This window comes from Chlorocebus sabaeus, chromosome 21 (genome assembly GCF_047675955.1).
Source record: "Chlorocebus sabaeus isolate Y175 chromosome 21, mChlSab1.0.hap1, whole genome shotgun sequence".
Classification (NCBI taxonomy): Eukaryota; Metazoa; Chordata; class Mammalia; order Primates; family Cercopithecidae; genus Chlorocebus; species Chlorocebus sabaeus.
Genome location: NC_132924.1, coordinates 105,138,772 through 105,166,415, shown reverse-complemented (window position 1 = coordinate 105,166,415; position 27,644 = coordinate 105,138,772). Strand labels below are relative to the sequence as shown.

General features: G+C 49.9%; 1 protein-coding gene across 1 annotated transcript in view; it reads left to right on the top strand.

The window, feature by feature from the left end:
* The window catches only part of PLXNA4 (plexin A4), a 449,849-nt gene that overhangs the window by 409,810 nt on the left and 12,395 nt on the right, over window positions 1–27,644 (top strand). Inside the window, exons 25-30 of the mRNA XM_007982959.3 lie at window positions 3,491–3,650; window positions 14,272–14,375; window positions 14,919–15,018; window positions 16,239–16,429; window positions 17,648–17,817; window positions 22,273–22,485. Of these exons, the coding sequence (XP_007981150.1) occupies window positions 3,491–3,650; window positions 14,272–14,375; window positions 14,919–15,018; window positions 16,239–16,429; window positions 17,648–17,817; window positions 22,273–22,485 (938 nt within the window). The remainder of the gene's footprint in view (window positions 1–3,490; window positions 3,651–14,271; window positions 14,376–14,918; window positions 15,019–16,238; window positions 16,430–17,647; window positions 17,818–22,272; window positions 22,486–27,644) is intronic.

Here is a 27,644-nt window from a genome sequence, read left to right as displayed (position 1 = left end):
GAGTATGAAAAGATAAAAGCTGAGTGTTGGGGGTGATATGCAAGTGGCACCCAAGAACGGAAGGAAAAGAGACAGAAGGGAATGATGAGGACGGGGAACAGACGGAAGTTCAAATGCAGAGGGAGCCACAGCAGGCCAGGCCATGGTAGAGCTGGGAGGGAGTGTGATTCCCGGACAACCCCTCCAACTGCTGTGAGTCGAGGGCAAATTCCAGACCCTGTGGCCAGCTGGGGAGACAGTTCCCACCTCTGAACAAAGCCATTCCTGCTGGCTGGGAAGACTGTGACCGTGATCCACCTATCCCACTCTCATTTTCCAAAAGCCCCGGGAATCCCAGTAGACATCAGAACAGATTTGTGGGGATTGGCTTCCTTATGAAGATTCAAAGGAGCAGCCTGTGAACGAGGCCCCTGCTTCCTGGCAGTTACCGTCTGCTTGGAAGGAGAGAGAGAGAGGCTCCGATTAAAATGGAAAAGGGGGGAAAAACCCTTCCAAAAATGGAGACCTGAATGGATTTCTTAATGAGATAGAACTACTGCATAAATGTCTTCCACCCTGTCTTCCCCATTCCACTCCCTTTCTTTCCTGTCTCCTCAGCACCTTCCCAATATTGAATCCAACACAATGAGTTGTAATCATGTTCTGTCCCCAGATTGCAGCATCCTTTGTTCCAGAGGCCACAGTAGTGCTAGTGCACTGAGCTGATTTCAGGTGCCACAACTTAAAGAGAACATGAGGACACTGGAGTGGCTCAGGGACCAGTATCCATTTAGGTGGGAACACCTGGGGACAGGAGCAGTGAGGAGAGAGGAAAGAAACTGCGGTTTTTTTGCCTGCCACAGGGAGCTTTAATAGCCGCCTTCAGGCCTGGGGAAGGTATTTGCACATGTGCAGGGGAGCAGCCCTTTCAGGGTGTGGGCAGACAGCAAGAAATCGTGCAGGACGGCAGCATACAGGGCGTGCAGACTCCGAAGAGCAGGCCAAATACAAAGATAGGGAGTCCTGGGACTCGGCGGTGGCTGGAGGAGCCCAGAGTGCTATGGGCCTGCTAAGAGTAGCCTTGTCTTGGGCAGGAGAGATAACCACAGAGAGGCTCTAAGAGGCTTGTGGGGAGAGTGAGTGTACCACTTTGCAGTCAGCTGTGCCTCCTAAGGGTTTAGTGATTTATCGGATTGATGCTGGAGCTTGGACTGGTGTGGCCAAGGACCCTGCTAGTGGGAGTGCCCCAGTACCAACATCAGCAACATCTGGGTGCTAGAGTGCAAGATGCCTACCTAGAAGCTCACTAGAACACTAGGTGCCCATGTGGAAGCCTGGAGCCAGGCAATGCTAGATGCCTACCTGGTAGCCTGCAAGAGCACTAATTGCCCGCCCGGGAGCCTGCTGGAGCACTAGATGCCCACCTGGGAGCCTGCCAGAGTGCTAGGTGTCTGCCCGGGAGCCTGCTGGAGTTCTAGACATGCACCTGGAAGCCTGCTAGAGCGCTAGATGCCCACTGGGGAACCTAGGAGCATTAGCTAGTTGCCTGGGAACCTGGAAAAATGGAGAATCTCAGGCCCCATCCCAGACCTCCTAGATCAGAATTTGTATCTCAGCAAAGCCCCCAAGTGCTTGTATGCACATTAACGTTTGAGAGGCACTTCCCTGGCAGAGAAATCATGAGGCAGCTTGTTCACAAACTAGCCAAGGAGCATGGGGGAAGGGAACCTGTGGGTGGAGTTCTGACTTGGCCAGTGGCCAGGGGCTGTGTCCTTCTGTGGGGCCACTGCTTCCACTTTAGAACGCCAACCCCTGCCCTGAAGTGCACCATGGAGTTGTTCTCATGAGGCCATGCTGAACTCCTGCAGCAACTAGAAATGCCAGGACATTACATTTAGGTGGCCGCCTCTGCCTCATGGGTCCCTCAGAGGAGGAAGCCCAGAGCAAACCATGTTGCTGTCTTGGGAAGGCTGAGCTGCCCCACCAGGGCCCATAGGACAGGACAGCAGAGGCTGCCAGAACGGCCCAGGGGTCAGGCTTTTCTCGGCTGTGGAGCAGAGGGAAGGGGCCAGAAGACTCTCAGAAGGAGGGGGGAGCTGGGAGGAGGCACACATGGGGTGCTCAGGGCAGAGGTCTCTCCACCATTGTTTTCAGGTTAGGGCATTTTGAGGGTGAGAGTTTGGTTTTATAGATTTCAGGGTTTTTTTTCTTCTCCTTCTTAATGGAATAAGCATGTTTCCATTGGAGCTCATAGCAGTCTAGTTGCTAATGAAAGGCAGGTGCCCAGAGCCCAGGGTTCTGATTGCCACCACATGGAGCAAGAAGGAGGGTGGAGTGGGAGAGAGACTGGTGTCTGGCTCTGCAAACCAGATAGGACAATTGGGAAATGCTTATGGTGGCACAGAGGGAGTGAAATTTCCCAGAAGAAGAGAGACTCACAGAGGGCTCTCTGGAAGCAGGGCCCGAAGGAGAGTTCGGGAGCCCAGAAGGGGAGGGCCACTTGGCATCAGTACCCCTAGGATGCCCAGCCTCTCTGCCCTGGATCTTGTGCCCTCACTTATTCCAGCACCCACCCCCGTTCCCCACCAGTCCACCCAGGAGCCCACACGGTGCCGTCGATGTAGAAAGATCCCACTGTGAGAAGAGCAAGAGAAGAAAAGCCTTGTTCTTTTTAAAGAAAAGCCCAGAACTTTTTCAAGGGAAAAAAAAAAAAAAAAAAAAAAAAGGTAGCTTGGTGAAGCAGAGTTTTAACTTTTCCTACTAGTTCCAAAAAGAGAAATGGAAGCCCTGAACTATGCAGTCACTTCTTCCCCCAACACAGGTGTTCAAGTTCAGGGCCAGGAAAGAATCTCAGGTGTCTTGAACCTGCAATCTTTAAAGGGCATCTTTTTGTTTTTAAAGAATACATTAAGTGTCTTATAGATTTGCCAACCTCTAATCAGGCAAATGAAACCTTCACAAAAATCGAAGCTTGTGAAATCTTTGGAGAAAGAAGCCAGATTCCTATTAGTTCTGTGTGTGAGTGTGCGTCCGAGAAGGAGTGACAAGAAGGAGACAGACACGTATGGATGGGCAGGGGGTTTCAGAGGTGGGCGAGGGTCTGGGTGTACCGCTGCGACACTGCCTCCTGTGTGCATGTGAGAGAGATAGCACGTGTGCATGGATGCATTGGTGTCTGTTCTGTTGCAAATTTCCCCTTACTGCTTCCACATGCTTGGGCATTGTCCCTTTGAAAAATCAGGATTTTAATGAAGTTTGTTCTGACAGGGAGTGAAGTGTGCAGCTTGCACTCCCTCAAGGACATTGAAGCCAAGGCATTGTCCTGCTTACCTGAACAGGAAAGGGCAGTGGGCTTGGTGGGAGCACAGATGGTCTGGAGCCACCCTACGCCTCCCCAGCCAATCCTGGAGAGGGGGAGCCATTTAGGACGGGATCCCCGGGTGCTGCTGGGAATCTAGGAGCTTTTCCTGCTACCCCATTTCATATCCTCCTCTCCCCACCTTTCCTTCAGGTCCTGAGCTGTGTCAGCCCAGACAATGCCAACAGCCCCGAGGTCCCAGTAAAGATCCTCAACTGTGACACCATCACTCAGGTCAAGGAGAAGATTCTGGATGCCATCTTTAAGAATGTGCCTTGCTCCCACCGGCCCAAAGCTGCAGATATGGATCTGGGTAAGTAGGCTGTCTACCCAGGGGCTGTCCTTGTGGCTGGTCCTGAACACACCTCACCTTCTCCTGTCAGCAGAGGCAGGGCTGGGGTAGAGATCCAAGGGGGAGAATCACTGGCTGGAGAGAGTCAGGCATGCCCGGACCCCAGAGGAGCCCATGGAGTTGCCTTCCTGGACTGCTTGGAATTGACCAGAGCTGGTCAGTGAACAGTTTGCAGAGAGGAGGCTGCGAGTCACTTGGTAGTCTGTTGATGATCCTCTTGGCAGGATATGCCTCTGGGGTCCTTTGAATAGCAGAGGGGTGGGAAATGAAGGAGTCATATCTGGAAAGAAAGGGATTTAAGGGCAGAGTCCGCTAGTCTGAGCTCCTGCGTCCCAAGGTCCTGCCACCACCTCTGTTGTCACCCGAGGCTCTTCCCTTCCACTCAGTTCTGTGGCTATAATTTTTGCCGAATGCCTACAGCTTGAGGGAGCTGGATCAGTGATAGAGAATGGAGAGAAAGTATAGGGAAAATGAGATATGACAGCCTGCTAGGGAGAAGGATGACATTTTAACTCAATGTTCCATGAATAGATCTCCCAACCTCTATAAACAAGGGCACGCTGGTTAGGGCCACCCGTACTTAGAGCCAGTTATGGTTTGCATAAGCATTTCATAGGATGCTATCCGGGGGAAATCCTCATGGGAGCCCCAGGATCTGAAGAGGCCCGCGGGGAAGAGAGGTGGTTCCAGCATTGTGGGCCAGCATCCAACACATCTAGATTTGAGTCCTGGTGCCTCCAAATCTTAGCTGTGTGACCCTGGTCAAGTAACCTGTGTGTATGCCTTAGTTTCCTAGCTGTAAATGAAGATAATCATAGTGCCTGCCTTGTAGTAAGAATTCAGTGAGATCATGCATGTAAAAGCCTCTTTAATGCAGTGTGTGGTCCATCATACACATTCAGTAAGTATTGGCTGCTGCTGTCACTGATTATGAGGATAATATAAGGATACTGAGTGTGCCTGTTTGTTGATGCTGGGCATGGAGGGAGAAGCACTGATGTGTGTATATGCTCGTATCTGGAGATTCCTGGCAACATAGTGGTGGGAGGACCCCTCAGACGCCTCTAATCCATCCATCTGGCCTCTAAGCTGGCTTTGGCTAAGCCATCCAAGACAGACGGGCATCTATGCTATTTTCTAGAATCCAGAGGGAATTTTCGTCGCCTCCCACTGCTTCACCCCACTCCCTCTGAATTCTGATGCCTAAAGATTCTTAGGATCAGGAAGTTGTAGCAACTCCTCTAAATTCTCACTTCTTTATTTAACCCCATCTCCTCTCTCTTGGCTCTTGGCTGAAGCTGTTTGGCCCTGTGCTCTGAGCTTGGATGCTGAGGGAGGGAGATTGGGTGAGCATGTGTCTCCCTCCACTGTGGAGGTGTCTCTGAGTGTGCTGCTTCTGCGACACAGAGGAAGCCAATATGTGATGTGGTGGGGAGGGGTGTGAGTGTGTGCTCACGTGTGTGCCCTTAGAGTCAGACCAGACCTATGTGTCTGTGTGCATTTGATTTGCTTTTGCTGCCATGAAGATCCCACAGACTCACAGGGTGAAGGAACCTGTTCTGGCCCAGTGGGAGACAGAACAGTTCCTGGAAGGAGGATTTTTGTGTTCCCCACGTCCAAACAATTGAGTGGGATACTCCTTAAAGGGTTTTTCCAGGGAGAATTGAGTTTGGTAGTGGAACCAGCTAGCACCCACTGTTCCTTTGTTTTATCTGTGGGCATCTTCAGCTTTGCAGGGTCCTTAATGCAATTCAGGTGGGAGGAGAGTCCAGACAGAGTGGGGCCAAGAGGGAGAGCTGTGATAGGAGCAGGCTCCTTCATGCTGGAAGCTGAGATTGCAAAGCTGTGCCAGAACACAGAAGGAACACCTGCATGCAGCTGCATGAGGAGATGTATGCTTCTGTGCTTAAGAATAGGTGATTTCCCTTGGAGGGGCTCACAGAAGGCAGCCCTGTGACCTTCGTTCTGAGAGTCCCTTAAATCGCTCCCTTAAAAAGCCTGGGAGCACAAGCCCAACAAAGCAAGTCTTTTATGGGATGCAAAGCCTCCTGAAGCCAGAGTTCTAGACTATCTGAAGTGGAAACAGCAGCAGACAAAGCAGGCACAGTCATTCCTGCCATCCACCATGATGAAAGGAAGCCCAAGGGCAGCTCTGCAAAAAGGACCTACCTGAGGGTGGCTGGTCTCCCCAGCTAGAGGCTGCACAAGCCAGGGAAAGGTACCCACTTCCAAGGGGAAACAGGTCTCCAGTGCTTACCATGACTGTTCAAGCTCCAGGCACCCAAACAAACAGAGGGGATCCCTCTGCCATCACATTTGCTGCTGGGCCACACCTGGAGAAATAAGATCCCCACAGCAGGGACAGATAACAGGGAGAGGCAAAGAGAGGCCTGGGGCAGTTTGAACCTTAGGGCCCCCTCTCACTGGGAAGGGGCATCTCGCTCACCTGCTCAGCAACGTCTCCCTGCTCAACCATGATGGGTGCTCTTCTGAGAAGTTCCCTTTTTCCCTTTTAAATCCAGCATTTGGAGCTGCCAGCAAAGCTCTAGGCTTCTTCTTACCAAAGCTAGATTGCATCACAAGAAAACTGGGGCCTCCTGAGAGACCCAAATGCTTTTTCCACACCGTTCAATCACAGCCCCCAAGGGGAGAGAGAGGCAAGAAAAGTTGTTCCCATCATGTAGGTGAAAGTGCTTTGAAAGCGTAAGAGCAATTTACAAGTGTAAGGTGTGACTATTTATGCCAATAGGATGCACAGCACATTGGCACTCACTCAGCCCCAAGTGCTGGACAGGGCCAAGACAGCACAGCATGACCCCCGACTTTCTCCCCCTACCCGCTGTGCTTTCTTCTCCCACTGCTGAGGGCATCCAGCAAAGGCTGCCTTCCTTCTCCTGATGCCCAGCCCCTGGCATGGCAGGAGCACCCTTCCCAGGCCAGCTCAGCAGGAAGCAAAGACATTTGGAACCACCCTGTCATTGTCCCAAGTAAATCCAGCCCAACCCTCCCCGCTCTTGCTTGGCTTTTGGCTCCTGCCTTTCATCATCACTGTGGCCCCTGGCTCTGCCTAACTGCTCACTCCTGACATGTCTATTCATTGCTCCTCAGAGCTCTCCCACTCCTCTCCCTCTACTCCTTCACAAGACTTGTCCAGGCATTAAGGAGCTAAGACGGGAAACCACGTTAGTAAGGGTTCTCCAAAGAAATAGAACCAACAAGGGTTGTGTGCATGCGTGTATGCGTGCGTGCATGTGTGTGTGTCTAGAAAAAGAGAGATTTATTTTAAAGAAGTGGTCACACGATTATGGAGGCTGGCAAGTCGAAAATCTGCAGGGTTGACTGGCAGGCTGGAGACCCAGGGAGGAGGCGACAACGCAGTTCAAGTCTGAAGGCCGTCTGCTGGCAGAATTCCCACTTTCTCAAGGGACGTCAATCTTTTGTTCGTCAGGACTTCAACTGATTGGATGGGGCCCACCTACATTATGGAGAGAAATCTGCTTTATTCAAAATCCGCCCTGGTATAAATGTTAATCTCATAAAAAGACACCCTCACAGAAACATCTCGAATACTGTGTGACCAAATATCTGGGCACTGTGGCCCAGCCAAGTTGACATGTAGAATTAACTATCCCAGGAACCGCAGGGCCCACTTTCGCTGCAATCTGTTGGAAGCTGGGGAAGGAAAGCGACCACAGTGGGAGGGGTTGGGACTGAGGCGGAGCTCTAAGGCACAGTGCCCAGGTAGCACTCCCCCTGCTACACGTGAGGCTGTCCCCACAACCAGGTTTACGTCCCTTTCCACTCACAGGTATCTGGGCAGGGTAGGTACCTGTTTGCATCACTTAACTCTTCGACAAACATGAGAAGATCCTACCCTGTGGCCAGCTCTGTGCCAGGCATGGAGGTGCCAAGGTGTCTAGGAGAAGTTCCCCACTTCTTAGCAGACTAGCAGAGGCAGGACATTTTTCTGTCTGAACTAAGGAGCTCTTTTCCTCCTCCCTTCACTCCTCAAGGGAAATCATTGGTGCCATTCTTTCCCCTGCACAGATGAAGAATCTGCAGCTCAGAGAAGCACAGTGCCTGGGCCCAGGTACACAGCAGGGAGGTAGAGAGAACTCCGATTCCCTTCACACGCAGTATCCTCTATGGCCCCCATTTCCTCTCCCTTCTGCCACTGTCCATGACCTCCAGAGATTCCTGTAGTTTAATGCAAATGCTCTATCAATAGCCCCAGAACTCCACCACCCTCTCTCTGTCTTGCGGCTCAAGTTGAGCGAGTTGAAAGGATATATTTTTTCAAATAAGTAATTCCTGTAGGCAATAAAAAGATACACTATCTTCTGAGTGAAATATAAAGAGTTCACAGCAGCTGTCTCCCCAGTTTGCATTTTCCTCTGCACCTGATGGGAAGGACAGATAAAGATAATGGGATTTTTCTTTCTTTTTTATTTCACCTCCCTCTCTCCCTGGAAGGTGGAAATGTAACAAATTGGATTGTGAGTGTGTCTGTCCTTTGTGCTTGGTGCCTGGAGCAGGGCATCCGGCTGCTGGGCAGAGCTGCTGCGAGAGAGGTCAGAGCTAGCAATTTTCTCTTGGTGCCATGCATATGAATGCCAGGGTCACCTTTCCTCCTTCCCACTGACACCACCTGCCTTCTAAACTCTTCTTTGACCCACCACACTGCCTGGAGTCATGCCAGAGCCCTGTGTTCCACATTCAAGAATATCTACTAAGTTCTAGCTTGTCTCTCTCAAATCAGGAAGTGGGGCACAGCCTGCGTTTGCCTTTCACTCTCCAGGCATCCCTAAATAGCAACAACTGACCAGTGCACAGCACTTTACAGTTTACAAAGATCTAGTACCTTCAGTGCAAAGAATGCACTTCTATTCAGGAACTTCTTCTTTTAAGCACCAGGTGTCATAGTTCAATCATGTTATATTTGGGAACTTGCTGTCACAATAATTTTTTTAAAAAAGAACATCTTTAGAGGGTCACCCCTCCTGCTCCCAGGCGAATTTTCTGGCCTTTTTAGCAGATACGCTCTGATCTTCTCTTGGCTCTCCCAGCTCTTCTCTGGTGCCTGCTCCCAGCACTTCAGCTTGGCCAGGTGTTGAAGGTCTCAGGGCTCCCTGCCAGGTGTTTCCTTGGAGCTCCCTGCTGACAAGCATGCAGAGCCATGAATCTTGTCTCCTCCTCCAGCCTCCTTCTCGGCCCGGGGTTTGGAGGGTAGAGTGGGCGCTATGTAGGGCTGGTGTGTGCTTCTAGTGAGAACCTATTCACAGTGCCCCCAAGGTAAGGAAAGGTGGCAGGGGTGGAAGTTCAGGCATGTGGTCATGAAGGTGGTCCTGCGTGAACTGTGCAGGTCGGTTTTGCTGGCTCTGCCTAGCCTAGTTGGTGCCTCCTTCCACCCTTGCCTTTCTTCAGCAGCCCTTCCTGAAGCTTCCTGGGATGGGTCTGAGGAGAGATGATGATAGGAAGACTGGAAGGGTAGTTAATGCAAAGCCTGAAGGGTCCCCAGCCTGGGGTAAAAGGAGGTGCATGTGCACATGTGTGTGCACATGTGTGTATGCACATGTGTGTGCATCTGTGTGTGTGCACGCATGTGCGTGTGCCTGTGTGTGTGCCTGTGTGTGTGTGTGCACACGTGTGTGTGTGCATGTGTGGGTGCCCTTGCACCCACCTGCATATCTACACTGTGAGGGCCAGAACTACAAGCTGCTGTGCACCCTGGGGAGAGTTTGCCTCTTAGCATGGCACCTACTGGTGGGTAGGGGACTCTTCAAGAGTCAGACCAGTGGGGTCCTCCATGCCAGCGTCTCCTTCCAGGTTGGCCTGCGGAGGGTCTCAGCTTCCCACTGCCAATTACATGGATCTCCACACACTTGGAGGCAAGCCAGGTTCCCTCTACCTCCCCTTCCTAGAGACTCTGCAAGCACGACCTGGCCATCTTCTGAGCATCCCTGAAACCCACACCCCTAAGCATCCCTGAAACACATCTATCTCCACAGCCATCTCCTGAGCGTTCCTGAAACCCACACCCCTTCCACACTGGCTTAGCTTAGATCCTCAATGCTACTTCTGCTTTGAACAAAGGCGGCCATCTGGGCAGGGCTCATGCCTCTTTGTCCCTCTAATAATGCTCTCCTCTCCTTGTCCCCTCTCTGCTCTGTCTTGATGGCCTCAGCTCAGCCCCAGACACCTTGGCAAGGCATGCTGGATCTTTCTTAACTCAGGTCCTGACCTCCCTACACCTCTCCAGCCTCTCCTTTCAACTTTCTCCTGCTCAGACTCATCGATCCCTAGAACTGTGGCATGAGTGTCACCTTTGGACCAGAACACTTATCCCCCTGGCCAGCCAGCAAACGCCCACTCATCCTTCACAGTTTAACCTGGGCAGCCCTTTCCCACCAGCTCCCTGTAGCTCTTCCTCCCTGTCTCACCCCTGCCCTGACCACTGGGCTCTTGCACAGCCCCTCCACACAAGGAGTCTTCAAGGGCAAGGGTTTATGTTTTACTCCATTTTCTTGTTTAACTACCTCTCATGCCCAACTGGCAGTGCCCAGCACACTGGGGGCACAGAGTAAGTGTTCTTTGATGAATGAGTGAGCATGGAGCTGCAATACCTCCTGGACCTGGGTTCTCACCATGGAGACTGCATCTTGTGAGATGGAAGGTGTCCTCTTTTGTAGGAGCAGGTGTTTATGCGGAGTCACTCTGCCCCAGGATTTTCAGCCCTCTCTGAGCTCAGCATCTCATAGCATTTGGTGCCTGGGAGGTATTTTCCAGCTTCTCACTGTGCCCTATGGGCAGGCAAAAGGCCAAAAGTCTCAGCCTTCATGGGAGGACTCTGGTCATTGGCTGAGCTGTGACATTGCCTCTTGACTGGTCCTAATGTGGTCACCTCCTACGGAGCAAGGTAGAGACTCAAAAGAGAAATATTTTTAGTGATATTTTTATAGGCAAGACAGAAGGAGCCCATCTGGTGAAAAGAGGGCTGGACCAAGCACTGGGGGACCTGGGTTCTATTTATTTTCATTACTGTTATTAAAACTAAGCACACATTGAATATGCAACAAAGCACAAAATTAGATACTGCCCTCACAGAGGGCTTCCTGAGGCTGATTCAGCCAGCCGTGCATACCATGAGAGGACCAGGATGCTGGCCTTCATATCTAAGGTGGCAGGGCTGTCTCATCCTCAGCTCACTCAACCTGACCTTGAGATCTTTACTTCTGGGGTGGGGATGAGATTTTATGAGCCCAGCCATGCAGCTCAGGAGAGGGTACTGCTCCTGGGCTAGAGGGAAGCCACCTGCGATGGCCTTTGACCTTGGCTTTTCCTGGCCCCTGCTTTACTCAATAGAGCTCTATGGCTCAGACTTCTATTGAGAGAAGGTCAGGAAGTTGTAACAAGAGCACTCCAGAAAGCTGAGCCCATACCCACTATCTGATCTTCTTGAGACATTCCGTGATGAGTCTAGGGAAATAGAGACCATAACTGGCCTGAAGAAGGGGTTTCAGGAAAGGAAGGAGGGCAGGTAAGTATGGAAGTGAAAGTGGGTTCTGGCCAACAGGGCAAAAGTAAGGAATTTGGGCAGAGAAGAGTGACATTAAGGGTTGGCTTTCCTTGTCAGCCTACTTGAATTATTCTGTGCCAGGGAATGTGGGGTTGCCCACCAGTTATACTTCACCCTCTCTCCTCCATTCCGTGTTCAGCTGGGTGGTCTACTTGTGATCCTTTCTTCTTTCCTGAAAGCCTCAGGAATGGAGCTGCCTATACCAGCTGCCCATCCCTCTGGGCTCTCTTTCATCAGGACTAGGTTGTAGATGCTACAAAGCAATAATTTCAACTACTACTTTCTTCTTCTCCTTCTTCTTCCTCTTCCTTTTCTCCCCCTTCCCCTTCTTCTCCTCCTCCTCCTCTTTCTCCTTCTTCTTCCTCTTCCTCCTCTTCTTCTTCCTCTTCCTCCTCCTCTTCTTCCTCCTCTTATTATTCCTCTTCTTCTTCCTTCTCTTCTTCTTTCTCCTTTCTTCTTCTTCTTTCACCTTTCTGATATTTCAGAAAAAAAGCACATAGTAAGCAATTTTTTTTTTCTGTCTAGGAGATAAGAAAACAATAGGCTTAAGTGATCTAAAAGCAAGCTAAGTGTACTCCTTGATTTCAGCCTCCTCTCTGTATATTGGCTTTTGGGGGAACATTCCTGACTTTTTGAGATAATTCCCAAGGAGACATGACAATCCTCTACCCAGTCTTTTTGGATAGGGGCATGGAGGTAGGTGGACTCTCATTCTCATTCTCATAATTTCTGGGCATGACTCAGACAGGGTTGTTGAGTATGGCTGCCCAGGCTGTGCACTGCACAGCTCAAAGGGGAATTGTACATCATGGAAGAAGACCTGCCCTGGCGCCCAGAATCAGTCACCAATTGTCATTGCCTAATTGACCATAGTTTATTCGGATGCTCCTGAGATGTGCTACAATTCTTTATCAGCAAGGAGTACCAGTGCAGCTGCTAAGCTAGAGGGTTGTCTCTCCACTGGCACCTTCTCCTTCTAGTCCTAGCAAGCCCCATAGTCACTTCAGTGAAGGAGACTCCCTTGGGGCCCAGCCAGAGGACTTGGTGTCCAGAGCTGAGTTCATTGCATCCCTCTCCCTAGCCCAAATATGAGGAAAGCAGAAGCTGGCTCCCTTTTGTGTTGTGCCTTACAGATGTTCCTCCACCCCATGCAGCCTCTGACTTAACCAGGTGCTGCTCACTATGCAAGTGGGGGAGACTCACTGCCATATACTCTCCAACCCAGACTGGTGTCCACCAGCATCCAACTGCACAGCACATCAGCTGTCTGGCCAGCTTGGAGAGATTCCTCTTCCTTTGCTCCAACCACTCAAAAGTGCATGCATGCATACCTCCATAAAATAAAAAACAAAACAAAAAAACTCAAGAAACCAAACAACACAATAACAAGCAAAAATGCTAGTGACCAGATACCTCAGTGAGGCATTTTCCCCTTTGCCCATTAGCCTAACTTCCCCAGACTGTAATCACCATGAGCAATCCCAGCTGTGACATCCACCAGACTAAGGGATGGATGGGCCCCAGAGACTTCTTGCTCCAGTGAGCAAGCATGTAGTCTCTGTGCTTTCATTCCTTTGACCACCTGACATGAAGCTAAGCTCTAAATTAGGCAGCAGGGAAGCCCCAGAGACTGGAGCCCCAGGGACTGGAGGCAAGGGGCTTAGATTTTAGGAGCATCTCTGTTATTCCAAAGGGCATGCCATCTGTGAAATGGGATTGGCAGCACAGACCACAACAAATGCACAATGCAGGGAGGAATTGGTGCTCTCTGCCACAAATGTGGCTGGTTGTGGACCAGCCTTGGCAGGAGGGAAACGAGGAAGAGAATCTGAACATGTGGCTCTGTGAGACATAGGAAGAAATCCCTGGTGGGTCAAGCAGTGACTGCCAGGCCACTTAATCCAGCAACTAACCCACACTCTGAATGAGCCCAGCGTTCTTTGCACATTTCAGAAGTATCAGCATCTGAGAGGCATTGAGCAGGATCTGGGCTGCCTGGAAACCAAATGTTTGGCTTCTTGGCTGGAACACATGTTGCATTTGAATTTAAGAGGCTGTTTCTCCTTTCTGGTGTGTGTCCATGAGAATGGTATGTGTGCATGCATGAGCTTATACATGTGTGTGCTGCATGAGTTTATGTGTGTCTGACATGCACATGGATTTTCATGCGTGTACATTTCAAGATAGGAATGTGCACTTCTGTACCTACACGTGATTTGTACCAAGTATGTTGGTGGGGATTTGGTTGATGAGAAACAGCCTCCCATTTCCCCATGTGTGATCCATCAGTAGGCCCATGTATTGTAGGTGTTTGGGCCCATGAGAATAATATGGGGATGTAAGTATATCCTTGTAACATCAAATAATTAGGTGTTGGATAGATTACAACGTTGATATCATTTCATCAACTTTGTGGGGAAGGGGACGTTCATGGGCATAAGAATGGGTTTTGCTGATTTTTTCCACACTCTTTGACCCAATCTCCCTGACAAGGGTGACACACCTGCCAGTTTTACCCTATGGCATGCACCCCTGGAGCAGATCTGAGGCTGTTCAGTGACTGAGCCTACAGCCTTGATTTCGTCAGCTCTAAGAGCTTCCAATCAAGCAAACTAGCCACGCTACCACAACTATGCCACTTTGCATTTGCCTCGTGCTTTGTCAAAGCTTAATGTTTTATTATGTGCCCCTTTTGTTTGGCTAATACTTTTTGAGCATCTGCTTTTTACAGATGTAGCCATTCCTAGCAAGCAGATGGGCAGGGGTGGGTAAGTGATGTTAGCCCCATTTTGGTCACATAGTTTGTTGGGATCAGAACCAGAACTGGAACTCAGGGCCTCTCTGCGTTGAGAGCTCTGGCACTCCGTTTTCACAGGAGCATGTGCTAGCACTTACAATGGATACACCCTTGAGCTAGCACTGCATAGGTTACCTACACAGGGGTCCTCAACTTCCCCACAGGAGGGGTCAGAGGGCCTCTCTGAGATGCCACTGCTCTCTTGGCAGAGTGGCGACAAGGAAGTGGGGCAAGGATGATCTTGCAGGATGAAGACATCACCACCAAGATTGAGAATGATTGGAAACGACTGAACACGCTGGCCCACTACCAGGTGAGGGGAATGTGGAAAGGGGAGGAGCTAGCCAACTACAAGTCCCTTGCCCTGGAAATCATTGCCCTGGAATAACAGGGCTAGACACCAAGCCCCTCAACAGCACTCCATGTTCCGTTAGTGCTCCAGAGGAAATTGATGTCTCCCAACCAAGAAACCAGGAAACCCTGACCTCTTTGGAGATAACATGCTGACATGCACACTTTCTGCAGGGCACGGGCAGAGTCCCCAAGGAAGGCCCTCCTGAGAAGTTCCTCTGGGCATTTAAGGCTGGGTCATCTTCCAGGGAAGCACTGGGATTGAGAATGCTAGAGAGGAGCTCTTGCCAGAAGTTACTCTGAGAGAAGCCACAAAATAAAACACTAGTCAGTATCCAGATCTGTGTCTTGTTTTGCTCCAAGGAAAGCTGACAGCCTCCAAAGTCCCCTAGTTCTCCAGCAAGGCACCAATTGCCCCTTAGTGCCAAGTTCATCCTGATTTGTCCTTATTTCCTGGAGTGGCAGAGCTGCTGTGCCCAGGCCCTGAGAAGCTTTTTTCCTGTAGGTGCCAGATGGTTCCGTGGTGGCATTAGTGTCCAAGCAGGTGACAGCCTATAACGCAGTGAACAACTCCACCGTCTCCAGGACCTCAGCGAGTAAATATGGTAAGATCCCACTGAGTGTCCTGGGGAGGCCCGGGTGTCCTGAGCAGCTGTTGTCATGACAGCAGCATAGCTAGAAGGCAGGAGACTCTTGGAGAGGGGAGCTGGGGCATCAGACAGGCTGACCATCAGGGAAGAGAGCCAGGTGGGGGAAGAGGCCCCTGGTTTCAGTCTGTCACTCTGATGCATAAACGAGACCTTCATCCATGAGCAAAAGAGTAAAGCCAACTTTCATGAATGTCTTCCATGCTGTAAGATGCCTTTCCTTGTGTGATAGCTGTTATCTCACATCATGTTCGTAACAATCCAGTGAATTAAATAATTATTATTTCCCCCTATTATGCAGATTAGTACATTATAACTCAGGTGCACAGAGGCTAAATGATTTGTAAGAGCCACTGTTATTTTGCAGTGGAGTGCCAGGTACAGACCAGGTGCAAGGCTCTGCAGTGGTGGGCAGAGGGTGCTGGAGGTGGGATAGAAGCCAGAAGGAGCCCTGTTCTGCCCTATCTGTGTGCTTTGGGGCTAGTCATCTGACCACTATGAGCCTTGGTTGTTTATTTATTTACCAGAAGAAGAGATTGAAAAATCTACTGACTGAACAGGGTGATTCTAGATAATAAATAGATGAATACAGAAAACAGTTCCTGCACACAGTAGGACCGCCATTTCATTTTCCTGCTCAGTAATCATTTCACAACACTTCATAAACACTGGCAGAAGTTTCAGCAAATAAACAGGAATAATTTGGCACAGGCCAGAGGGGAGGACAGACGAAGGTGAGCAGGTTACCAGGCGATTACTCATCCGATCAGCGGTTATTAAGGGAGACAGGCTACCTGCTCTTAAGTGTGTACTTAATTGGCTGCACAGAACTCATCCTGAGACATGACTTGAGAACTCTAACAAGGAAAAGCATTAAAAAAGTACAGGCTTATATTTTTTACAAATTGAATAATTAAGGGTTGACACGATGCAGAGTACAGGAAGGAGGGAGAGATCTGAGTGGGTAGAATTAGCCACAGATAGTTTCCTGGAGGTGGTGAGAAAGGCATCCCAGTTTCAGGGAATGCACCAAACCAAGGCGAGGTGACAGCATCGGCCAATGGCAGGAATGATCAGACAGTCGTTGGCTTCTGCCAGAGCGAGGGATGCATGGTAAGGTGATGGGCTAAGGCCTTGTGGCCTCACATACATTGGGGCGGTGATCCTTGCCTCGGCAGAAAACATGATCCGGTACACGGGCAGCCCTGACAGCCTCCGCTCACGGACACCTATGATCACTCCTGACCTGGAGAGTGGAGTCAAGATGTGGCATCTAGTGAAGAACCATGAGCATGGAGACCAGAAGGAGGGGGACCGGGGGAGCAAGATGGTGTCTGAAATCTACCTGACCCGACTCCTGGCCACTAAGGTATCAGACTTGAGAACTGGGTGCAGGGAGCCCAGAGGCTATGAAGAGGGACTTTGTCAGCCCACAGAAATGCCAGAGTAGCCAGTACCCAGCATTCGTGCTGGTGCCCACTCTATTATCCACCCCAGGAGGCACTGCTGATCAGCCCCTGTACCGAACCTCAGAATCTTCTCAATCCGGCACTCCAGGCAAACCCTACCAATACATTGGTGTTGGCGTGCAATCTGAAGATTTGTTTCTATCCCTTCTCCATGCCCTTCTGAAATGCTGAGACTCTGACTGCCTCTTTTCACATTCTTCTACCATGCCTTATAAAAGAATGGTTTCTTCTCTGGGGTATCCTCTACAATCTCAAGTGGGGGAAGTCGGGGCTCCATCAGTGACTTCTCAGGCACAATTTCTTTTTTTCTTTTTTCTTTTTTTTTGTTTTTGAGACAGAGTCTTGTTCTGTCACCCAGGCTGGACTGCAGTGGTGCAATCTCTGCTCACTGCAACCTCCTCCTCCCAGGTTCAAGCAATCCTACTGCCTTGGCCTCCCAAGTAGCTGAAACTACAGGGATGCACCACCACACCTGGCTAATTTTTTTTTTTTTTTGTATTTTTAGTAGAGGTGGGGTTTCACCATGTTGGCCAGGCTGGTCTTAAACTCCTGGCCTCAAATGATCCGCCTGCCTCTGACTCCCAAAACCTGGGAATACAAGTGTGAGCCACCGTGCCTGACCCCAGGCACCATTTGTAATCCTGGTTCTGGGGACATTGCTTATCTGCAGTGCTAGTCTTTCACTCCTGAGACTGGGCTCAACTCTGCTCTCTGCAGAGCCAAGTGAGTCACTGTTCATTAGCCAGTGTGAGTAATGCCCAAACAAAACCAGCAGATTGTGTTTGTCTGCTCTAACCAAGTGAGTGTTCATTAGCATTTGTGAAAAGTGCTAAAATAACACCGCCAGAGGGTGTTCAACCAAACCGTGTTGTTGGCAGAGGAAGCCTTACGTAGGTCCAGTCATCAGTGTTATATCTCTTTTCCATGTGCAGGGGAAATTTAAAGCTGTTAGAGACAGACGAAATGGGAAAAATGATTTACATGGACTTACCCAATTTCGCCCAAGCGGGGTGGACTGTATACCATCCTCCCCTGCCTAGGTCTGTGAGGCAGGTTTTAAAAGCCATCCTCAGAACTACGTGAGTTGAGCTGTGTCTGGATGTATCCCACCTCTCCAGGGCACACTGCAGAAGTTTGTGGATGACCTCTTTGAGACCATCTTCAGCACGGCACACCGTGGCTCTGCCCTGCCCCTGGCCATCAAGTACATGTTTGACTTCCTGGATGAGCAGGCTGATAAGCATGGCATTCATGACCCACACGTCCGCCATACCTGGAAGAGCAATTGGTGAGTGAAGGGAGGGCAGGGGGCACATCGGGAGCCCTGAGCCCACCCAGCCTCGAGTCAATGGTGATGGGACTCTGCGCCTCCAGGAGAAGGGCTGGCCAGAGTCTGTTTTCATCAGCAGGGACTCTGAGCAGGCACATTCTCTGGTCCTCCCCATCCACTCTTCCTAGATTTTTGTGCTCATTCCCTCTTTCGCTTCCCTCTAGTAAAATCTGTCTGTGCATCTTTCTTTCCTATCACTTAGTCAGTTAACAAACATTTATTGAACCAGCTGAAGAAGCAAGAAATAATATGCCAAATGTCACAGCCAGGACACTCTCCCATCCAAGTACCTCCTGGGTGCCTGTGATTATGCTAGACACTGAGGATCATGAGCTAATCAGACATGGCCCCTGCCCTCAAAAAACCAACAGATGAGGGTGAGAGGCAAGGTAGTGTGGGACAAATGCTATGGAAGATGGAGAATGTGTCATGTGCAACCAGATCTTAGAAGGGCAACATCTAACAGTGACTTGCAAGCAGTTTTGAAACACACCTAGTAAACAACCAGGTGAACAAAGGGCATTTGTATTCTGTTCAAGCAGTTGCTCTCTTCCCATTACCTCCTTTTCCAAGTTCTGTGTGGTGAAGAGACCTGCCCTTAACCACTATGTCTTCCTTTGAGACAACAGGATTCTCCAAGTACTAACTGACACTCTAGGTGTTCTCCCCTATGATCCCCTCTGTCCTTTTAGCATGGAGCATCCTTCCTTTCACTTGTGAGTAATTTGTATTTGAGGTTGAAATTTCAAGAGCTTACATCAGTATTCAGCACTTAGTATGGAACCTTGCGTAAAGCTGGGTCTCAGTAATTATTGATGAGATGCAGGGCCATGGTGGTCACTGGTTGAGAGCTCTACCTGAGGCAAAGCTGGCTTATCCTTTGTCCCATCAGTTCCAGAACAGCCTCCCTGCAGCTTTTCCATGGTGCCTGTCCTAGGCTCTTCTTCCCCAGATCATTCTTCTGAGGCAGTGTGGGCCTGTTGCCCAGCACTGACAACTGCTAGGATGGGCAAGGCATTAGAGCGCAGCCAAGCACCCTGGCACCTAGCCCCAGGCCCCAAAGCAATGCACAGATGAAGGCAGAAGTCAGACTTTGGTACCAAAACTGTGTTAAATGTAGTGTGCTCTGGCTCCTCATCCTCTTCACCAGGAGAAGAGACTATCCCTGCTGAATGTGAAAAACCAGGCAGGAACCAAGGTTGAGACCACAGAACTGAAGCGTGGGGTTTGCTCCCACATTAACTCCTGGTGAGAGAAGACCTTCATGCTGGGGTTCTTCCAAACTTTCTCAAATAAGACTCAAAAATCTAGATTGCTCACTCAGTGTAGCAAAACTGGGTGATGCGATTTCCTCCTTTGAAAGCTGTGCTGGGTCTAATATCTCCCAGGACCTGCCTCTAGGTAAGATGCATTTAATTCTCCTAGACTTCTAGACTTCTTGGCATGACTACTGGGAGCTGTTTGGTGGGGCATGTCCCCAGCCTACCAATCTGCTTTTGTCAGTGAGTCTTCCTACTTACTGCCTCCACTGAATGTTAGCAGCCTTCAGAAGATTAAAAAAAATGCTCTGCCCAGAACTTCTCTTGGTCCTAGCTGGAGAAAGTTGGGTATTTCTAAACATTTCTACCTGCTTTTAGTAGCACATTGCAGGAATATCACCTACAATGGTATCCAAACCATTTGTTTTCACCCTGTCCCTCCTGCTGGGGTGACGACACCTCCAGGGGTGCCATAATGTCCTTGGAGTAGAGCCAAATCCTTGGATCCCAGCTCTTCCAATTACTCAGGTCTGAGCAAAGGAAACCCCAGGAAGTACACAGTCCTGCTAGGCTCAAGTTCTCCCATCAAAGGACACTTTCCCCCAACCCTGACTTGATCTGTTGCTATGCTGAGCAAGACACAGTAAGTCTGGGAATTTTAAGATCTGCATATTGACTTGGAGTTAATTGTCTCTGATCGAAAAGTGATTATTTTTTTATTCCTGGCCCAAGGTGTAACCCACCCTCTCCCCACCCTCTTCTTCCACAGTTCCCTACCTCTTCTCTTTTAAATAAACCTCCTGCTCATTTAGCCTGAGTGGCTGCAATCAACCAGAGATTAGTGCCACCACTAATGTTAATAATATGCTAATATTTCATTAGGCGGGAGCCTTGAGTGAGTGCTGTGGCTTCCCTGTTTGCTGTACCTGTCAGCAAAACTGGCTTGAGGACCAGGGAGCATAGGGGAGAAAAAACCAGCAGAGCAAATGTGGACTCCCAGAGTCCCTGTTCCTGGGTGCAACTTCTGGAACAACAGGAAGATATGAACAGAGACTTCATTAGCTGAGAAGTTGTGAGTCCTCCATTCAGGGCTCTGACCCCAGCTGTCAGGAAGCCTGGGCAGCTGGAGTGACCCCTGCTTTCACCTGGGTGTTGTGGCTCTCTGAGTTTTTCTGGACACCATCCCATTATTTCCTATTAGGGATTTCCAGGGATGAAGGAAACACCGCCAAACATTGTCAGACCTCAATGCTGCCTGCCTGAGTCCCGCCCTGCACACTTTGTAGGAACTTAATAGATCCTTGTCGACTGATAGGCAGTCTTGAACATTAGGTTTTCCTGTATTAATAGCATTTGTTATTTGTACCTGCTGGCTGCTGGGAGATAGAACAAGTATAGAAATATTGTACTGGTTCTATTGAAATGATGTAATTCAAAGAGTTTAAGTTCTAAGAAGCAAGCCAAGCACATAATTAACATTCTAACTATTACCATCAGTGAGAACAACCACCAAAACAACAATAAAACATCAGGGGAAATGGCAGGAGGCAGAGGTGGGAGCAGAGGGAAGGAAGTAAGCAATCCCTTGCATGGTGCCTAGTCCTCTTTCCCACCTGCGTCCCAGCAGGCTGGTTGGAAGCCGTAGGATTAGAGCCCACAGGGATGGCTACAGCCAAAAGGGGCAGAAGGCAATTTCTCCCAGTGTCCCAGAATTGGGATATTTTAAGCAACAGGTTAACAATAGCAGACTGCAGGGCACACTTTTCCCTCTTTGTCTTTGTTGATGCAGATTTCCTATGTGCAACCCATCCTCCACCCCATTCCTCCAGGCCTCACCCTGCTAAGAAACACACAGGCCTGGCACGGTGGCTCACGCCTTGTAATCCCAACACTTTGGGATGGCAAGGTGGGCAGATCAACTGAGATCAGGAGTTTAAGATCAGCCTGGCCAACATGATGAAACCCCATCATACTAAAAATATAAAAATTAGCCGAGTGTGGTGATGGGTGATTGTAGTCCCAGCTACTCAGGAGGCTGAGGCAGAAGAATCACTTGAACCCAGGAGACTGAGGTTGCAGTGAGCTGAGATCGCCCTACTGCACTCCAGCCTGGGTGACTGAGCAAAACTCCATCAAAAGAAAGAAAGAGAGAGAGAGAAAGAAAGAGAAAGAGAAGACAAGGCAAGGCAAGGTGGAGCAGGGCAGGGCAAGAGAAGGGAAGAAAGGGAAGGAAAGAAAGAAAGACTTATACAAGTTTTAAAACTCCCACCATCAAGTGGCCCCTTTGTGAAGGCATTCTGGACACTGCCCTCTGGGTAGACTTGATGATTCCCTTGGTCCCATGTTGGACCCTACACATCTCTGGTCCTAGCACCAACAGTCCTCCCGGCATGTAGTCGGTTTCATGTCTGCCTTTCCATGAACCTATCACAATGCAGGCTTCTTGAGGGCAGAGGATGTGTCTCATTCATCACTGTATCCCCAATTGCAAGCACAGTTCCTGGTGGGCAGGAGGTGCCAACCAGAAGAAGCAGGGAGGGGAAGGAGGGAATACGATGGGGCCCATGAGGTGGGTGAATGTGGGTTTTCAAGCCTGCCAGCTTAGAAATGAAAAATCAGTCAGCTACACTGTACTTCTCAGCCCCAGTAGGAGTAGGCTGAGAGGCCCAGGCAGGGAGGAAGGGTGTGACTTCTGCCAAGTCATACAGTAGATGGCAGAGCGTCAGATATGAAGCCTAGATTCCAAGCAATTCCTTAAAGTTTGCCAACCTGGATACTCTTGTATCAGGCTTAGGAGCAGACAGACAGAGTTAGAAATTCCACTTTATAGCACACATCAAAGCTGCCTTTTAGGCCAAAGGGAAGATGATGAGCCCTGCCACCAAGGCTGGGTATCAAGTCCTCTCAAGTACCTACCAAGATTATATCTCCGGATGAATTATTCAGCCTTGGCAGTTCTCAGTTTCCTGGAAGGTAAATTGGGGCCCTGCAGACCTGCCTTACTTCCCTTCCTGGGCACATCCCATCCCCAGCATAGAGAAGGCTCTTAAGTTCTATTAGTTCCCCAGGCTTCTCTCCTTCTCCAGAGACCCCTCCTACCCATGCCGCAGCCCCACTGCGCCGTCTCCCCTGACTGTCTGCCTCTTTCACGCAGCCTGCCCCTGCGGTTTTGGGTCAACATGATCAAGAACCCGCAGTTTGTGTTTGACATCCATAAAAACAGCATCACAGACGCCTGCCTCTCTGTGGTGGCTCAGACCTTCATGGACTCTTGCTCCACATCAGAGCACCGGCTGGGCAAGGACTCGCCCTCCAACAAGCTGCTGTATGCCAAGGACATCCCCAGCTACAAGAACTGGGTGGAGAGGTGAGTGCTGGGCCACGGAGCCAAGTCAGGGCCCCTTGCTGGAGCCAGCAGCTTCCTCCACAAAAAGTCCCTTCCTCATCAAAAACCAGCTGTGCTTCCAGATGAGTCATTCACAAAGCCTGATCCTGCCACTGCAACACCCACACCCCCACGTCCCAGTGCTCCTGTCCCCTGAAACCAGAATAGGAAAACTTGGCCAGAGGTTGCTGTGATAGCTCAGCTTCCCTGGATAACAGGCTCTCGAACCTAGTGGCTGAAATGCCTTCTAGGCCCAGAGAGGAGATGTGCTCCTAGCTCTAATCTTCACCTCCCACCCCCCCAAGAAAATAAATAAAAACTGTCATTATAAGACTTCAAGGGGCCAGACTACATCATTGCAGCAGAAAAGGCTGGAGGCCTCTACCCATCTGCTCCCGTCTGGCTGGCAGTTCCCAGCATTCCGTGGGGATGTTTTTGTCACTGTCTGAACAGCTTCTCACTCTCTCAGCCCCTTGCCTCTCACGTGAGCTCTTAATGCCCTGGGTCTTGCAGTGTTGTGATCAAATCCCAGTGTCCTGCAGAGCTCTCATGGCTGAAGGTCCCCCTGTGAGCTGCAGGGCTGGGCTCCTCCTAGGGTGGCGCTGACTCATGGTAAAGAAGGTTAATGGTTTGAGCTGCATCAGCTCCATATGCCAAGCACCTGAACTAAGCAACCAGCTAAAGCTTTATTTATTCATCACAGCAGCTCTGTACTAGGGAGAGGACAGGAACTGTAAGCTCCTTTTATGCCATGAAGGTGAAGAAATATACATGCAGAATGGCTAAGTAATCTGCCCAAGGTGATTTAAGGGACCAAGATGAAACTAGATCCCAAACCTCTTAGCTGACTCCCAAATAACCTTCCTACCTCTTTGCATTACTTTCACACAGGACCTCTGCCATCCCATATGGTGCCTCTGTATGGTTTAAGAAAGATACCCCTTCCTACAGAATGAGGTAGCCCCACACCGAGTGTGTTTGCTGAGTGTTGGGCTTTGTCAGCCCCAGCTCATCCTCTTGTCCAAGTATCTTTGTGCAGTGAGTAACCTGCACAACTCTACATGGCAGTCCTGCATTTAGACTTTCTCTTTATTCCAAGTAGCTTAAATATAAGAAACCTAGAGGGAAGCTCAGATTTGGTGCCTTTTTGAAGAGTAAAAGAGTTCAGAAGGTGTGCTTGACTTGGTGACAAAATGTGCTTTATTATTTTGCCTATGATAGAGACAGCCTCTGTCTTTATACTTGAAAATTGCCTTCCCTTATAAAAAGGAAATAACTAAGAGGGAGTAGAGTCCTGGCCACCTCAGTGCATTAGTGTCACTGAAAGGCTTTGATTTTGTTTTTCCCTGTCCCCTCTGCCCTGTGATACCCTCTCCTCCTTTCCTACTGATACAGGTGGTGGACATGCCACCTCGGCTGTCCAAAAGGAAATTAACTCTTTTGTCCTAGTGTCTGATTACGTCTGAGTCATCTAGACGTGTTCTTACCTCCTGCTACATAGACAGTGGCTCACTCTTCCAACAATAGAGTTGCCAGGACCGGGCCCTCCAGCCCCTCCCGTGTGGGCAGCCAATTCTTTAGCAGGGAGAGGGGAAAGAGGCAGCAGTGGGCTGTTGGTCATCCCTGTGCTACAGTGTCATTGTGATAGTGCCCCAGGCAGGGAGGGGGGAACCAGGGTTGTGAAGGACTGGGAACATTTGTGAAGTGTCTGCATAAAGGACACTTCCCAGAAACAGGCTGCGTAGTCACAGCTGAAGCTCATGCATGCATGGGCCGAGGAAGTAGTCTCCTTTCTGCTTGGTGCTCAGTGAGATTTGTGCCATGCAGCTGCTGCAGGTCACAAGTAAACTCAGTCCATTGGGTTATTTTTAGGAGTGATTTGATGGTTTCCATTTCTTATCCCGCTCGTTTCTTAGCAACCACTGACACTCTGAAGAAAGTCATTCACTTACTTGAGGCCCCAAATCTTTTCTCCTTTCCGGGACCAGGGTACAAAGACAGACAGATCAAGAAAACAGCACGGACAGGGCTGAAGTCAAGCCCAGAGGGCTTCTTCACTCGGTGATGGAGGGACAAGTCCACTCCCATTCCCAGAGGACATATCCTCCGAGCTTGTCTGGCTTCCTCGAGGGGAAAGTAAAGTCTGGCAGGGCAGACCTCACCTGGTACCACAGCACACCTGATCTCCCACTTCCCCATTCCAAGGACATTGACAGCCCGCAATTGAGGATGATGGTAGAGTGACCTGGCCACGGCTTGTTCACTTCTGAACCTGCTCGCCTGCTGTTGGTCAAATGGAGACAGTCCTCCCAGGACTCGAACTTAGAGGCTCACTGCTGTGGAGTGTGCCTTGCACGTATTTGGGGAAGGCTTTCTGTACCATCACAACTGAAAAATAGGGCTTACCCTGCCTGGTCCTCTCTTCAGAGCAGGTGAAAAAGGGAAGCATATAAATTCAGGAAGCTTCAATAACTCTTGGTTGAACAGCATAGATGATTCTGCCAGTATGTTGAGTCTTCTAGAAATTCTTTATCTAGCCTCTCACTCATCTTTTCATCTGTCCTCCTACCCATCCCCGACTCATCCTTCCATCTAGTCTCCCACCAGTCTTCCCACCTGTCCTCTCACCCATCTTTGAGCCCATCCTCCCACCATGCTCCCATCTGCCCTCCCTTCTCTCCTCTCACTCATTCTGTTACCCATCCTCTAACCCATCCTCCTGTCTATCCTCCCATCCATCCTCCCACCTGCCCTCCCTTCTCTCCTGTCACTCATTCTCTTACCCATCCTCTGACCCATCCTCCTGTGTGTCCTCCCATCCATCCTCCCACCTGTTCTCGCTCCTGTCCTGCCATCTATTTTTCCATCTCTTCTCCCATCTCTCCTCCCACCCATCCTTCTACCTGTCTTCCCTCCCACCATCTCCCCACCCATCCTCTCCTCCCATTCCTGCCTCCAAGTATCTTGTAATAATGGTGGTTTGTAGACCCACTGTGGATTCCCAGTATTCACTCCCCGCGTATAAGAATTTGAATTTTGCTGTGGCCAAATCTGGAAAAAGGGAGAAGAGTCTCTTGGTTTCCAATTAGCAGTTAACTGCTACCCTCATCTTACAGATGAAACCCAACAGTGTCATCACCATGAAGTGGTGTGTTGTGATCAGTTGTAGTTTTTGTGTCATTACCAGTAGCAATACATTGCACACTTTAGTAGTGATTTTCTCCAATTTTAACTTGGAAGAGTTGAAAGGTCATTCTTGCAGCAACATTGGCCTCACTCACTTGCCATCAGTCAGCTTTTAAGAAGTAAGTATAATGGAGTCGCAGCAGGCCGCTGGGGTTTGGATTAGAGTGTGCCACACATTTGAATGTCATCTATCATGTGTGTCACAGCACAAAAAAGGTTAAGAATTTTAAATATTTAAATATGCCTCCTATGGAAACCATCCAGTCAAATACATAAAATGGTGACAGCTCGCCCTGGGAGCAATACTAGAGGTGAGATATAGACATTTCATTAACATATTCATTAATTCATGGGTCAAACATTAATGGTATCCATCATGAGTGAGTTGGGTACTTGAAATGCGTTGAACTTGACCCTTTCTTTGCAGCTCCTGTGGTCAGGGAGGCCACACAGATAGATGCTCAGCAGACCCCACGAGGATCATAGTGGGGAACTCAGGGTGTGGGGCCTCTTTCTGCTGGGCCCAGAGAGATCCTCCCGTGATTCACAGAGGAAAAGACTTTTGTGTGGGTTCTTGAAAGGTACATATTGGGGATATCAGAGCATCAGGCTGGAAATATCTTTCACTCCTGCGTCTTCATCCTCAAGGTGTGTGGAGGGATGCCAACACTGTGTTCTTCCCAAAGAGTTTAGGGCACTGGAGACCATCTTCCCAATCACTACAGACCTATCCTAAAGGCAGGTATTAGATACTCACGGTCACTCTCTGGGCCCAGGATTTCTGCTGGCATCCCACTACCCCATAGAAATCCACAGACTAGGACCCTAGGACCCTGCAGCCAACAGTGGAGGATGCAGCTCTGTGGGGTGTTGATCTTTATGGTCTCTTCCAGAGGCCTGATGTCGGGACCTCAGGGGTGCTGGCCTCCTCCCTGCTGTGAGCAGGTCAGCAAAGAGAACCAGGGAAGGCCAGTGGTGGGACCAGCTCCTTCTTAGCAGGTCAGGCTTGGGGCAGCTCGGAGGGGTCCTGAAGGACTTCCTGGAGATGGGCTCACCTGCAGGCAGAACGCCCACAGGAGCGAGTTCAAGCACAGGGTCCCAGGCTCCCTTTTCCCTTCCTCAATGCACAGCCAGCAGATGAGAATGCTTGTTTAAAGTTCCTTAACAGGGCTTAATTATGTTCTTCCCAATCAATAAGGCTTCCCAGTGGAGGAGCTCAGCACAGGGGCCAGCACAACAGGAACGAGAAGGAAGCAAGGTTCACCCGGCAGAGGTAGTACCACATGAGTCGGCATCAGGCACAAGGTGCTTGCTAGGGAGTGGGAGTGGGGGAGCAGGAGGGGTCAAGACAGCATTGGCAAAGCCCTGCAGAGAAGAGGGGACCACTTAGCAGCAGGCAGGCTTGGGATCAAAAACAGGGTAGACTGTCAGCAAGACTTAAGCCCCACACCCACAGACATTGGGCTGTCAGTGGCCACTCAGCTCAGCTGATTTAGAACTTGCTGAAGATGAGGTCATGCAGTTGGCCCACCTGTCACTAGTGTGTGGCCACAGACATGCCCTGGTTTGATCCAGACTCCCCAGTGCAAAGGCGACAGGAAAGAGACAGGAGCTGCCCGGCAAGGACCTGACCTCGCAGAGAGGATGACATATTCAGGAGAGGCACGCCACCCAGTACCTCTAGATGAGATGGTCAGGGCCCCAACCCTGTCCTAGCCTACTCTCAACTCCCTGCCCTTCACCCCAGCAGCTCTCTCTGTCTTTCTCACACACATATATATACTTTTAGATATTCTCTTTGGGGAAATGGATAGGGCTTTTAGTGCGCTGCCATGAGGCAAGCCACTGTGAAGGCACAGAGTGCTGGGCTTCTGTTGTTTCCCCTAGCAATGGTCCCTTCACTGCAGACATGGTGGCCCCTAACCTAGGATTCCTTACACCTCAGGGACTATAAA